At 37.6% G+C, this 14981-nt stretch overlaps 1 protein-coding gene across 4 annotated transcripts in view; it reads left to right on the top strand.

Annotated features, from left to right (window-relative positions):
- The window catches only part of otogl (otogelin like), a 148907-nt gene extending 137877 nt beyond the window's left edge, over positions 1-11030 (top strand). For 3 of the 4 annotated variants that reach the window (XM_033038224.1, XM_033038222.1, XM_033038221.1), the window contains 5 exons: positions 636-755; positions 3245-3290; positions 5245-5316; positions 9643-9722; positions 10081-11030. In XM_033038224.1, coding sequence (XP_032894115.1) covers positions 636-755; positions 3245-3290; positions 5245-5316; positions 9643-9722; positions 10081-10281 — 519 coding nt within the window. In that variant the 3' untranslated portion in view covers positions 10282-11030. The remainder of the gene's footprint in view (positions 1-635; positions 756-3244; positions 3291-5244; positions 5317-9642; positions 9723-10080) is intronic. The other variant, XM_033038225.1, reaches the window with a different exon arrangement.
- The last annotated feature ends 3951 nt before the right edge of the window (positions 11031-14981 follow it).

Genomic DNA, 14981 nt, shown 5'->3' with positions numbered 1-14981 from the left:
ATTACATTACATTGGAAAAGGGTTTAAGTTGACATTATACTTTCCACCCATGTACTTGCAGTACATGTCATCCACTGCACATATCTCACAAGCAGCCGTTTTTGATGCCTGATCTGGGGGGTGAGAGGGGGTTGAGAGGGGGGTGAGAGGGGGGCGGCGTTGGTGGTGTGTGTGATCGAAGATAGTTGATTAGTCAAAAAAGGACCCTGCTTGATAATACAAAAAGTTGACCTGCTGCCTGGCATTTTCTGTTTCTGAACAAAAGGTTACCTAATTTTCCAAAGTTTGGGTTGCTGATAAAATATTGCCACATGAAATGGGATGAGGAATTAATTTTAGAATATAGATTAAAATATACATATCAATATTTGCTAAATGCTACAAATGCAATAAAAACATGCAACATTTTATAGCAATCTACATCAATTTTATTTCTTCTGGCAAATTTCAGAGGTGAAAACTTTGGATATGTTTTGTTCCCATTTGATTGAACCATTTATTTGACAAATGCTTGGTACATAATTGCATGATTTTTTTAAATCCTTCATTAATAATAAATTAATATAAATTAGGAAAATTAAACATCGACCTTCCAAAATGTTTTATTGCATTTATGCTCATTTATTTCACACCAGGCTGGAACCTCATGGATTGCTGACTGTATCAGATATGAATGTTTGGAGACAACTGTTGGAGTCACGATGCTTGGCTCTGGAATGGTCTGCCCACCATTTAATGAGACTGAATGCATGCAGGTTTGTACTTTCGTTGTCATAATAATACCGTTCCATCCACAGAACTACACAATTTGGAGATAGCTATCTAACTTTTTGAATGCTCAAAAGGGAACAAGCTCTACATCTACAAAGAATCATAGAGTCTATGTCTATGTCTATGTCTAGAGCAACAAATAAATAGAGTTCCACTTGACAAAGCAATGCCTCCCACAGATATCGGCATTTAATCAATGCTTGCACGCATACACACAAATGCATATGCACACACATTTCAATATCCCCAAATTTGAGGAAGGACATCCTTGTGATTGAGGCAGTGCAGCGTAGGTTCACGAGATTGATCCCTGGGATGGCGGGACTGTCATATGAGGAAAGATTGAAAAGACTAGGCTTGTATTCACTGGAGTTTAGAAGGATGAGGGGATATCTTATAGCAACATATAAAATTATAAAAGGACTGGACAAGCTAGATGCAGGAAAAATGTTCCCAATGTTGGGCGAGTCCAGAACCAGGGGCCACAGTCTTAGAATAAAGGGCAGGTCATTTAAGACTGAGGTGAAAAAAAAGTTTTCACCCAGAGAGTTGTGGATTTATGGAATTCCCTGCCACAGTGGGCAGTGGAGGCCAAGTCACTGGATGGATTTAAGAGAGAGTTAGATAGAGCTCTAGGGGCTAGTGGAGTCAAGGGATATGGGGAGAAGGCAGGCACGGGTTATTGATAGGGGACGATCAGCCATGATCGCAATGAATGGCGGTGCTGGCTCGAAGGGCCGAATGGCCTCCTCCTGCACCTATTTTCTATGTTTCTATGTTTCTATGTAGGTATCTTTTTAGTTTATCAATGATGTTTGCTATTTTGTTTTTTCCTCCCTCTCATCATTGTTTTCACTATTTTTTCAATATTATTCGTCCTTATTTGTTTAGTTCTGTTGCAAATGCTATTGTCCATTCTTTCCTCAGATTCTCAGTTAATTTAGTATTTCTTGCTACAGACGTGCAGTTTATTTCCCTGCCACAGAGGGCAGTGGAGGCCAAATCACTGGATGGATTTAAGTATCAAGTATCAAGTATATCTTTATTGTCATTTTCCTGACTATTCACATACCCAGAGAAAACAAAAACACGTTGCTCAACCAGTGTCCATTCAGTGTGCAGTAAAAAATAATTAGAAATAAAAATACATATATCATCATGAACAAATTAAACACTCTACTCTCTACTAAACATCAACAGGCGTTCCGATCGGCAGCGGCACGACAGTGGCTCTGCTGCAGTGTGTCCAGGTTGGTGGTTGGTGCGTGATACTTTGGCAGGGTGCAAAGTCCATTTATCAGTCTTATAGCCTGCGGGAAGAAGCTGAGGAGCATCCTGCTGGTTTTGCAGCTAATGCTCCTGTACCTCTTCCCAGATGGCAGGATGGAGAATATGTGATGCGATGGGTGGTAGGGGTCTTTGATGATGGAGATGGCTCTGCTGATACATCTCTTCCTGTATATGTCCAGCAGGAAAGGGAGTGGAGCACCAATAATCCTGCTGGCGGTCTTCACAATCCTGTCTAGTTGGTGCCGTTCGTGTAGGGTGGATGAGCTTTGATTGAGCCAACAGCCATCCACACTTCAGTAGAAGTTGCGATCACTGTCATACATAGCATTGTAAGGAATGATGATAAAGCACACACACCAAAATCCTATACTTCCAGCGGCAGAAGTCCACGGGAACTGGAGGACAGAGACGTGTGGTGCGTCCCTCACCATTCCCGTTGGAAACCAGCACCACTGTGTCGCTAATGTTTTCAACGATGATGAATTAATGAATTAATTAATTATTCACATAGAACTTCATCCATCTCAATTTTCTCCACTCATTTCATCTGCCTGTGTCTCTTACAAGAATTGCTGACTGTGTCTCTAAATTTACTGCTTGCAAATCTGGACATACACTTTACTTGTATTTTACATCATTGTTAAGAAGCTAAGACCCCCAGGAGATTTCCCTGTAGATAACCAATCGCAATACATACATTTCTGTCTGTTCCCACACAACCAACTTGCATTGTGGCAGAGTGGCGCAGCTGATAGAACCGTTGTCTCACAGTGCCAGAGATCACAACCTCAGGTGCTACCTGTGTGGAGTTTGCATTTTCTCGCTGTGACCACGTTGGTTTTCCTGTTTCCTCCCACATCCAAAATATGCAGGTTTGCAGTTTAATTGGCTCTGTAAATTGCCCCTAGTGTGTAGAGAGTGGATGCGACATTGGGATAACATAGAGCTAATGTGATGGTCGGCATGGACTCAGTGGGCTGAAGGGCCTGTTTCCATGTTGTAGCTCTAAACATTAAACTAACTCCAGGTTGTCTCCAATTCCATACAGTTTTACTCTTCCTAATTGGTTCTTGTGTGGGTGCTTATCAATTGTGCCTGGAAGTTGACATTAATTAGAAATGTTTAATGCAATGTCCTCTGTTACCATGATCTGTTTCTTTTGATAATTTCACTTTTTTTCCAGAAAGGGGGAATTACAAAGCTTTATATGGATGGCTGCTGCAGGACTTGTAAGTGAACAAGGCTGCATATTATGCTTGTTTGGCTTTGAATTTGGATAGCTGTGGTTCAATCCTGAATTGCTGGGAAAATGGAGTGGAAAGAGCATGTAGTAAATGAAATCAGTCTTAATGCCAGTTTGTTAACATTGTAAACAGTTGTGAACTATTTGATGCACTGCTTATTGGGGCTGCTGTTTCATAAATGCAGGCTGCTGATACAGTCACGTTGAAATTTATTCTGGAGTATAACTGTTATATAAAGAAAAGTGGAATTATTTATTCTAATCTTATTGCAAATGGAAGTTTGGGAATACTATTCACTATTGATAAGGAAAGGAGTAACTCTGAAACAAGACCATTTAAAAAAAATGGAAGAGAAGTTCATTTTTGGACGCCAGCACCAAATGCTTGCACAGATACGGACAGCCAGTTCTACCACATGTTTCGATCTTTTTTGCCATTGAGTACATTCCAATCAAATCTTTGTATTTATCGCTAGCGACCAAAGATAACATCTCCCTCAAACTCTTAACATAATTCTGAAGGACAATGTTAGAGATTCAAGTACTCATATTCACAAACTCTATACGGCTTTTACTGTCCTGCTAATGATCAGAACCATTGTCTATAGGTACAATTAGAGTTTGTGAATTTCATTGCATCTTTTGATAGATGGGAAATAGAATAATTATATTCTTGAATCCTTCCTCTCCTAATATTTGATTCCCTATTTTTCATGTGTAAGTCTTTTAGTTTGTTACTGTTTTCCCTATTAGCTTTCAGTTTCCAGTTCATCTTCATTAACTTTAAACAATTTTTTGTTTAACTATTTCCGCTCAATGTTTCTTTGTGGCTTTATCTTTTAATTTAGAAGGTAGCATCACTTTCATGTGGTAACATACCTACGTCTCTGCTGCACCATTTTAAAATTGAAATCTAATTAACGGTAAAAGGAAGGCTTTACAAACATTAATAGATTTACCATTTCCACAATTAAATATTTTCCTGAATTCTAATAGGTAGAAAGACTACAATTTGGCAGATATGCCTTGAACAAGTTTAATAACCTGTCAAATTTAATTCATTTGGAGTCCGTATTTTGGAACTCTGGGAAGAAAGAAATGGAATTTGAAAAGAGACCTAATTGTCTATGTTTCCCAGTCTGAAGAAGGGTCTTGACCCGAAACATAACCCATTCCTACTCTCCAGAGATGCTGCCTGTCCCCCTGAGTGACACCAGCTTTTTGTGTCCCTCTCAGGCTTTTTGCTCCATCAAATTTTGGACGTGTTATAATGGGAACTGATCCATAATCTACCCTTGGTGCGGCAAATGACTTCTGGGGTGGGTGCCCAAATTTAAGTGGTGGGTTTGTGCATCCTGTTGGTCCTGTTGTTACCGTGCCACATAACATGAAACAATTGCTGGTGGTAGTATTAGTTAGTGCTATATTGCTCAAAGAAAAGCATAGAGCTGTGGGAGCTGGACATTTTCTTGTAGCCATTTAGGAAATTTAGGGTAACCTGACCAAGCTAACCACTGCTAACAACGGGCTACAATAAACTGGCCAATATGTATTTTAAATCTCCAATATACTTTGTAAAACAAACATCATATTTCAACTGAAATCCTCTCCAAAAGTAATAGTCCATAGGCATACAAAAACTGTTATACTTCAGAATTGTATATGTTTAAACTGATGTGGCTGCAGGGAATCTACCTAAATTCAAAACACTTGCTTACATGTGATTCTTTAGTGTTATTTTGATTTATAAACATGCCATCACAAACTAAAAGCATGTGCAGTTGAATGGCCTTTCAAATTCATCACCAGCTTCTGTTCATATGCATTCCTTTTGGCAGCAACATTTACACCAGCTTGAGTTAATGCATGCCAGATATATAAGATTTAATTGTAATTCATGCTGTCATTTTATATTAAACTGATATTGATAATTCTGCCAGGTTCTGGATTGGGTTTATTACCTTTTACCATTAGTCCAGTAGTCCCAACTGGTAGTACTAACTGTGACACAGGTACTATTCCCATTATGTACTTTATTTGCAATTTCAGTATTTTATCAACAGCAAAATGTATTGTATATGAGATGCATGGTTTGGGTATTATGTACAAAGCACAGAATGACTTATGTGTTGTATCGGACTACATGGAACTCACTCTGCGGAAACAACCATTCGTCCCAAATTGCCTCTATTAGTTTTTATTCCACTCTCCCTTATCAATTATGTTTGAATGGGTCACATTCACTCAAACTAGATATTCCATCCATATCTGTTGTTTGATCTGTTTGTAGATATCTTGCATATAGTTTCCATTGTACTGGGCACATCAGCAAGTTGAAAAATATCTTGTTATTTACTCCAACAAATTATTTATAATGTTTTACCGGCTTCCCTTTCTCCATGCCATTCTTGCAGCCACATGGTCTGGTAAAATTTTTGAAGATTATATCCATACGTTCTTCAGTATGGCAGCTTAGGTTTTGTAATTTTCAAGGGACTGCAGACTGTTGCAAGTCTGATCTAACAGGATTCTATTTCATAGAATCATGGAATGGTTACAGCACAGATGGCCATTTAGTCCATCATGTCCATGCTGGCTCTCTAACAGAACTGTTGTCTAATTCCACCCTCCATCCATTTCTCCATGGTCTTGGAAATTGTTCTTACCACAGCTTTATTCAGTTTCCTCTTGAAGACCAGAATGGAACTTGCCTCCCCTCTGTCTAGAACAGAATTATAGAAATGAATTTAACATTACCTCCACTTCTTTTATATTCTGTTCATCTTACCTGAACAAACTATCACACTTGATATATCAAATCATAGTTAACAAAATCTACTCACTTTGTGTATCTCTATACCTTGATACATTTTGGCATCATGCAAAAATGCCTCAAATCTGAGACCAAGGGTATGACTCAAATCTGAGACCAAGGGCATGACTCAAATCTGAGACCAAGTATTTGGTCAAGCAAAATGCATCCAGTTGTGATCAATATGGATATTCTGTGAATTTCATGGATACACAATGCAGGACCAAACCACTCAGTCCAAATAACACTTTAACTTTTAAAACTGCATAAGGCTCCGTTCCCCCCTCCCACTCTTATCACCTTCCTTTACCTTGTTACCAAATCCCTTTGGTCTTCAAAAGTTAATTCTTCCTAATCTTTGTTTTCGGAAACCTGATTCTGCATGTCTTTGTATGGCATTTTATCAGAACTATGTTTGTGTGTGGGAGGTTTATGGATTGCTACTAAAACAGATGTGTTCTTTTAACCAATCATTTTACATAGATAAACCACAGAAGCTAAACTGGATGGAAGCCAATGCATTTTGTAATGCCACTTGAGCGATTCCCAATGCATTTAAATTGACGGGTGGAAAATTAGGCCATATCCAGATTATGGGCACACACCTCCCAAATAATTGTTTTGTGTTCTGTCCAAGAAGTGTGTACGTTAAGACTGAATACATTAAGTGCATACGTTAAAACTGAATACGTTAAGAACAACATCAGCAATATACTCCTTCACATTGTAGAATGTATCATTCCTTATCATTCCTTATTCCTTAATCATCTTTTTTCCAGCTAGTAACAGAAAAATGCACCCTTGTGTTTCCTTCAGTCATTAATGTATGCATGTGCTCTTATCTGTAGCCAGATAAATACTGGTCAACTCTTTACATCGTCATTTCATCAAACAAAATAAATTAATTGCAAAGTTTTACTTACATTAAAGCTTTGATGGAATTAGAATCCCCCCCCACCCCTGCTTCATATTATTACCATCGTTAAATTTTCAAGGAAAAATAAAGGGAATTTAAAATAGTTGTGACAGCACCAAATGTTTAGCTCAGTAATTCGGAGAGCAGTAAATCTGAATAATGGGCTGACCAGAGATGCACATGTTGATGAATTTTTAAATAATATAACACACCACATGAGTAGTCTCAGACAAGGCAAATGATAAGCTTTACATGCATGGAAGAAACAGGTGGCATATGACCTGTGGTTTCTAAGGGTTTCCATAACGGGGGTTTTGTTAACCTCCCAACATGTCCAATGTGAAAGAAGTGACAGCATTTGCTCGACATGATACATCAACAACTCTGTTAATGTTGTATGATGTTACTGCCAATATGTCAGAAGATGAATGGGACAACATTGGTCCCCTTTTGGATAAATTTTGTGCGATGCCAGGCCTGTGCCCAAAGGAGTTTGTGGTAAGATTGGCAAATCTTGATCTAAAATGGAAAAATTAGAAAATGATTTGGCTGTATCTGTATGCAAATTACTAATCCCTGGAACAGGTACAGATAATGAGATCGGCATAATGAGGGTCATTTTCCCAAAGGGTCTGAAATACAAATGGATAGAGATTGAAAAGGAAACACCAATTTGCCTGCTTTTTCAAGGATTGCTTTGATTCATGGAACCATACTTCAGAAATGATGTAGAGACTTGGGAGTACTGCAGTGTAGATTCATCTAAAAAACATTATGGCTGAATAGGGATAAACATCAGAACTGATTACATTGACCGTGAGTTCTCATGATCAGAGAACATTAAAGGTAAACTGATTGAGGTCCGAAAGAAATTGTTATGGCAGAAGACAAAAAAGATGCAGTTATACAGTAGAGGGAAACTAGTTCCTCTTTTGAATTGGAAACGAGGAATGGGGTTTCAGCATAAAATTAGAATTAGATATTCAGGAGATACGTTTGAAACGCATCTTCATACAAATGATGTAGGAAACCTAGAAATCTCTTCCAAAATATGACGATAACCAACAAAAAAATTGAAAACTAAAATTAATAGATTTTTATTTAGGTAGTAACTGTTATGGAACGGAGTTAAGAGCAGATCAACCAGAATTTAACTGAATGCATTATTAGCACAAAGAGTTGCATTAACCACTCCTGTTTAGTTTTTTTTTTAGTTTTAGAGATGCAACACGGAAACAGGCCAATTGGCCCATCGAGTCTGCAACTACCAGTGATCCCTGCACATACCTTAGACACATTTTGTAAAACATATGAATCAGCATTAAAGAATGAAACATGGTGTGAATTGCAATTAACATTTTCTTGGACTTTACAAACTGGAAAACAAAATTCTACAGGTTCCAAAATTCTAAAATTAAAAAAAAAAAAAAAATGGTTGGGAGACATTGCAATCAGACTGTGTCTGCAGAGAGAGAAACCAAGTTAACATTTTTGGTCAATAACTCTACATCAGAACTGCCGATGGTTCAATAATTTAGAATGTTAATTCTGCTTAAGAAATGCTGCTTGACCTGATGATTATTGCCAGCATTTTGTTCTTATTTGTTGGATTTTATAATCACCTTCCAAAGAATATCATGAAATGTTTGCATTGATAGAGCATCTTGCTGCATCTTTAGGTGTAAAATCAATTTATATCAATTTGCTCACTTATCAAAATCCAAAAGTATTTATTTGCCATATGCACTGTATATGAACCAGAACAATAATATTCTTGCTTGCTGCCATTTTAAAGGCACATTAGATGTAACAATGACAATAAATACACAATAAGTGATCAGTTAACTAAGTAAACTAGACTAATATGCTGCAAAAAGCAGAAGTACATGGATCAACTATCGTAGTGCAAAGTCTGTAATGGTTCAGTAAAATTGACAGTTGAGATAGGGTTGTAGTTAGTTTTGAACAAGGTAGTTTTAAGAACCTAATGGTTGATGAGAAGAAGCTTTTCTTGAACCTGGAGATAATGGATCTCAGTTTCCTGAGCCTTCTTCCCAATGCTAACAGTGAGAAGAAAGCATGGCCAGGGTGGTAAGGGTCTTCAATGGTATTAGCTGCTTTCTTTGGGCTCTTGTTAGACCCCTTTGATGTTAGACGGGTCAGTACCATAATGGACCAGGCAGTCTCCATCGTAAATGTTTCCAAAATCTTATGTAGTTATATGTTTGAATATGCAACTTTTATTTTATTGGCTAATTGGAAATTTACCTGTTCTTCAATAATTTTAAAATGCTATAATTAATAAATGGACTGTCAATTAGTGAATACATTTTATTTAGTATAATATTGGAGCAGTTATTCTTCTGGGGAATAAATACACCACTAGTATGAAAATAATTTAAAGTAGTCAACTGAAATCTGACTTGATGACAATTATTTTAATTTGCTGTCATATAATGATGTAACTAATAATACATATGCTCATAGTTAGATTGGTCTGAGCCATGAATGTTCATAAAACAAATAAGAATAACATTTGCATTATTTTTAACACTTGTATTAGTAACGTGCTGATATTTCAAACTGTTTAATGTGCCCATTTGTTACTAGGCAAAGAAGATGAAAGGCCTTGCCGAAAATTAGATGTCAAAATGATCATTAGGAAACATGACTGCCGTACCACTGGCACTGTATGTAAAATTCTAGCTTTATTTTCATTCCATAAAACCACATTTTTCCAATTACAGCTTTTAGTAAAACTTGCAGAGGTTCAATGAACAATTTCACAAGTTTCCTTGCCAAAGGTTCGGAAGCTGTATTTTGATTTTCTATTTGCCAAATAATCTAACTCTGACTATATTACAATTAATTGTTGAATGTTACACACCAGAGAATGCAATTGATAGGCAATAAACACTGTAAATGCTATCTAGTTGTCAGGGACGTGTAGAGAATTGGAGGAAAGCAGTTAGCCACTTAACTTTAATGTATGAAGAATCTCCTGAGTATTAGATAACACAATTCTTGATGGTTCTTAATTCTTTTCAGGTCACTGTGGCTTCTTGTGATGGTAAGTGCCCATCAGCTATGATATTCAACACTAATATCAACAGCTATGCAAAATTCTGCAAATGCTGCCGTGAAGTCGACCTCACAGATCAGACTGTGCCACTTTATTGTGCGGGAAATGCCACTTGGATTGACTTTACATTTCAAGAGCCAACAGATTGTTCCTGTCGATGGAATTAATCTACTTTAAGTACGAGTCAAACACAGAGTTGGATAATGGCCTAGAAATTGGTTGTTTCTTACTGGAAATATGCTCAACATGATGTAATAGAGTGCCCATCACTTATTATTGGAAATAGATAAAGAGGCATCATAGTAATAAAAGGAGGCTTTCACCGATGAGCTGCTGGAACCCAAGCAGTAGGCGTCTGCAGCTCACTCTCTCTATATAAGGCCCACGTCGCATTGTTGAGTTGCATTGCTCTGCTGGAAGGCACACTCCAAGACAAACCAATTTCTGGGCCACTCAACATTCAAATCTACATTTCAAAACATTAACTACAAATTTAGAATTGTTTTGTTTAATACTTTACAAATAACATTTGTAAATTAAGTAGATAATTAAGTAACTTTTTGTGGAAATTAGCAGGTTCAATGTTGTAACGGTAATCCAATAACATTTGTATTCACCTACTTTAGCTATTATATAAGAACAATACTTTATAGCTATGAATGCTTTGGCTATGTGATAAATGTTTTGTATTACAAAATTTAGTTTCTCATGCATTTTCTTTGCTATGAGTATCTGATTAATTTCTTAAATAGATGCTTTACCTTCAGATTGCTCATATCAAGCAGTTTACTTTTTATAGACTGCCTACAAATTGTATTGCTCGTTACTTGCTGGCATTATGAATTGTAAATTATAGTGTCGCATAATGTACTTACTAAGCAGTTATGCAACAAATAAAATGAAAAATTGCAAAAAATGATGTAGCTTCAAAAACATTCTTTGCTATTTAAATTTATTTTAAACCTTATTTCAACATTTCCTCAAGATATTAAAACAATTAACAATTTTTTAAATGTTATCGAGGGGACAATTAGTGAAATTGATTTATTGTGTATTGCATTCTAATGTTGAAAGTGGTTTATCATGTGATTGTAAAAGTGAACAAAATAAAACTTGGCATCTGCATCAACATATGGAGAGAAAGCAGAACATGATGACAAGTATTGTGTCTTAAAGGATAAACTGGACTGAATTGGTTCTCACAATTACATGTTAATCAATCCTTTTTTCTTGGCAAATACTTTTTGTCAGTCCTGAATTAGCGGGTCCAAAAGACACACATCTTTGAAGGCATGATTTTATATAATAACATGAACATTAAAGACATCGACAGCAAGCGACAAGGTGGAAAATAATTGAAAAAAGATGCATATTGAATGATGATCCAAGGGAACTAAGTCATTCCCGCACTTAAGTCATTTGAAATATTTAATTGGTTGTCAGTTAAATAAAATGTCATATTTCATGCCTGTCAGTTAAATAAAATGTCATATTTCATGCCTGTCAGTTAATTCCATGTGGTAATTGAGATATCCCTGAAATTCTAATAAATATCCAAATATTTTTTATACATATCATGGTATTCAGGGATATATATTATCCCAGAGCAGACATGGTCTAATTACCCATGGCAATGTCTTAAACAAGTATTGCACAGGGAATGGTATCATTTTGTTTGCAATATCAGAAACATCCCCTTTCCATGCCTTCCAGAGATGCTGCCTGACCTTCTGAGTTATTCCACTACTTGGGGCTCTTTTTTTGTAAATGAGCTTTCCTTATGTCTGCAGGAAGTGAAATTTGTGGCAAGTGCTTAGTCAATTTTTGAGGGTGCCTGATTGTATTCCCAAAGCATTGCCATTTAACCCAGAAACCATTGTATTGGCATTCCTACCAGAAATAAAGCAATTTCCATACATTATAATGCTATAAAAATCATAATATGTAATTACATTTCTTGACCAAAATAATATGAACAAAAGGATTGTGACGCACTGTTTTTCATCTGTAGGGATATATTTAAAATATACAATTAAATGCAATTGCTGAATATAATCATACTGCTACTGAAGTGCAAATTTGTGGCATTGTCAAACAACAAAATTGATCAATTTGACAATTTAATATAATGTGAGGGGACTTATACATTTTACATCAACCTATAATTATTGAATATGAACTAAGCAAACTGACCATTTTGGTTGATGCCTCCTGAGTTTCCTCTTTGTAAATCAATTTGAGTAGCTTCCATCTTGCCTTCAAGGCATAAACTCATAAATATAAACTAATGGAATGCATGCAGACGTTGCTGTGTCTTTGGTGGATAACTTATTTTGCTGGGAGTGAAAGTAGAGGTGGGTACATGCTCCAAATAATTCTTCACTTACTAAAATAAAAGTAAAGCAAATGAAGAGAAAGGTTTGTGGTGGCAGAGTGACGCAGCAGTAGAGTTGCTGTTTTAAGGGCCTGTCCCACTTCCCCGAGTTATTCACGAATTCTCCCGAGTTTTTAAACTCGCAGAATGTTCGTAACGAGTCCGTAGGAGGCCGTCGGAGTCCGTGGATATATCGTAGCGGCTCGTTATGCCAGCCCTAGGTACTCGGGGCATCAGGTAAGTCGGGACATTTTTTCAGCATGTTGAAAAATGTCCACCAGTAAAGAAAATAGCCCCGAGTACCTACGGCTGGCATAACGAGCCGCTACGATATATCCACGGACTACTACGGACTCGTTACAAACATTCTGCGAGTTTGAAAACTCGGGAAAGTGGGACAGGCCCTTTACAGTGCTAGAAACCCGAGTTCAAACCTGACCACGGATGTACGGAGTTTGTGTTCTCCCTGTGACCGCGTGGGCTTTCTCCATTTGCTCCAGTTTCCTCCCACATTGCAAATATGCGCAGGTTTGTAGGTTAATTGGCTTCTGTGAATTGTCCCCAATGCGGAGGATAGAACTAGTGTACAGGTGATTGTTGGTTGGGGCGGACACAGTGGCCTGAAAGGTCTATTTCCACCTGTATCTCTAAACTCAAAAACTAAACTGGAGAATGCATGCTCATCAGTTGAAATATTATTTTTGTTAGGCAAAGCTCCAAGTATATTTATATACTAATAAGCAGTGAAACATCCAAGATGAATGGTGGTCAAAATAGAAATGTCTCCTAATACGTTATAAATCATTGGCTGGGCAGAATATTAAACTATGCTATCTATGATATGGAAATATTTGATACAAAATATAAAAAGGAGAAACATAGTTTCTTTGTGTTCAAGCTATAGTTTTCATTCAGAGCATGCAAAACATTCTGACTTGTCAATGTTCTCAGTCAAATGGGGACTTTGGACTGAATTGTGAATCCCAATTTCTCTGTACTGTTTCGTAATTTTCTTAAAATAATGTAGTTTCTCCAGCTAAAGTTATTTTGTGGTAAAAGTAAATTTAATGTGAAATGCAAATTCCAAGTAAACCTTAATACATAAAATATCCTTTCTTCCTCGGATACACTAAGCACAGCTGTAATATTTCAACATGAAATGCTTTCAGAAATACCATCATTGAGTGGGAGAATATTCAGGGGGATATTGCTGATATGACGATGGCAGACAAGGAGTTGTGTTGAAAAAACAAGGATTTTCCTCCTACACCATTCCCCTATTAAGGGTTGTCATCTCATCACTTTTCCAAGCAATAACTGCTTTCTAAATTTAAAACAAACAACTCTTTCAGAACACCAAGATATATATATTTTTGAAAACCTTATGTAATGATGGACACTAATCCCCACCATGACAAGAAAATAGACTTTTGAATGGAAGCATGTTGACCCTCAACACGCTCTTTGCTATGCAGGCAGGTTTCGTGGGCATGTCAGAGGATTTGCTTCAGGTACCTTCACAGTACCATCTTGTAAAATATGAGGTGCTGTTCCTCCAATTTGCATTTGGCTTCACTCTGGCAAACTCCAAATGCAAATTGGAGGAACAGCACCTCATATTTCGCTAGAGCAGCTTACAACCCAGCAGTATGAATATTGATTTCTCTAACTTTTCAAGTAACCCTTGCATCCCCTCTCTCTCTGTCCCTCCCTCACACTTGTCATTGGACTAGTTTCACTGTAGTCCTTGTGAGTTTCATTGTCTATAACTCGTTTTCGCCTAGCCCACAGCTTGATCATCGTTATTTATTTTGCATATATTTCATTCATTTATTTTATCTCTCTCTATATCTCTCGTTTCCCTCTCCCCCGACTCAGTCTGAAGAAGGGTCTCGACCAGAAGCGCCGCCTACTCTTTTTCTCCAGAGATGCTGCCTGACCCACTGAGTTACTCCAGCATTTTGTGTCTATCTTCAGTTTTAAACCAGCATCTGCAGTTCCCTCCTACATAGGTATCAGCCAAGCCCGCCCAGGCCGCTGTCCCCACGGCAATACCATCCTTGCGGAACACAGAGGAGGGGGCAGCGATGATCCAGAGCCAGCGAGGGGGGCTGTGCTTGTGAATTGTTTGGTGGCCCGGAGACAAGGAGAGAACCCGGAGCATTACATTCTTGCGTGGAAGAGGGAGGTCTGTTCCCGATCGCAGACTCTTCTCCCCGTTGCAGGTAAATCAGTTTAACCTTCATTTAAGTGTAGGAACGAACTGCAGATGCTGGTTTAAATCAAAGATGCTAGAGGATCCTCTAGTATCTTTGGTTTAAATCGAAGATAGACACAAAATGCTGGAATCCCTTCTCTCCAGAGATGCTGCCTGACCCGCTGATTGAGTTACTCCAACATTTTGGGTCTAACCTTCATTTAATTACTCAGCGGGTGTCGATCCTAGGTGTAAACCAGCATCTACAGTTCCTTCCTACACATAACCTTCATTTA

The sequence above is a fragment of the Amblyraja radiata genome, chromosome 19 (assembly GCF_010909765.2).
Source record: "Amblyraja radiata isolate CabotCenter1 chromosome 19, sAmbRad1.1.pri, whole genome shotgun sequence".
Taxonomy (NCBI): domain Eukaryota; kingdom Metazoa; phylum Chordata; class Chondrichthyes; order Rajiformes; family Rajidae; genus Amblyraja; species Amblyraja radiata.
The sequence above is the reverse complement of the archived record's forward strand: the minus strand, read 5'-3'. Positions and strand labels throughout refer to the sequence as shown.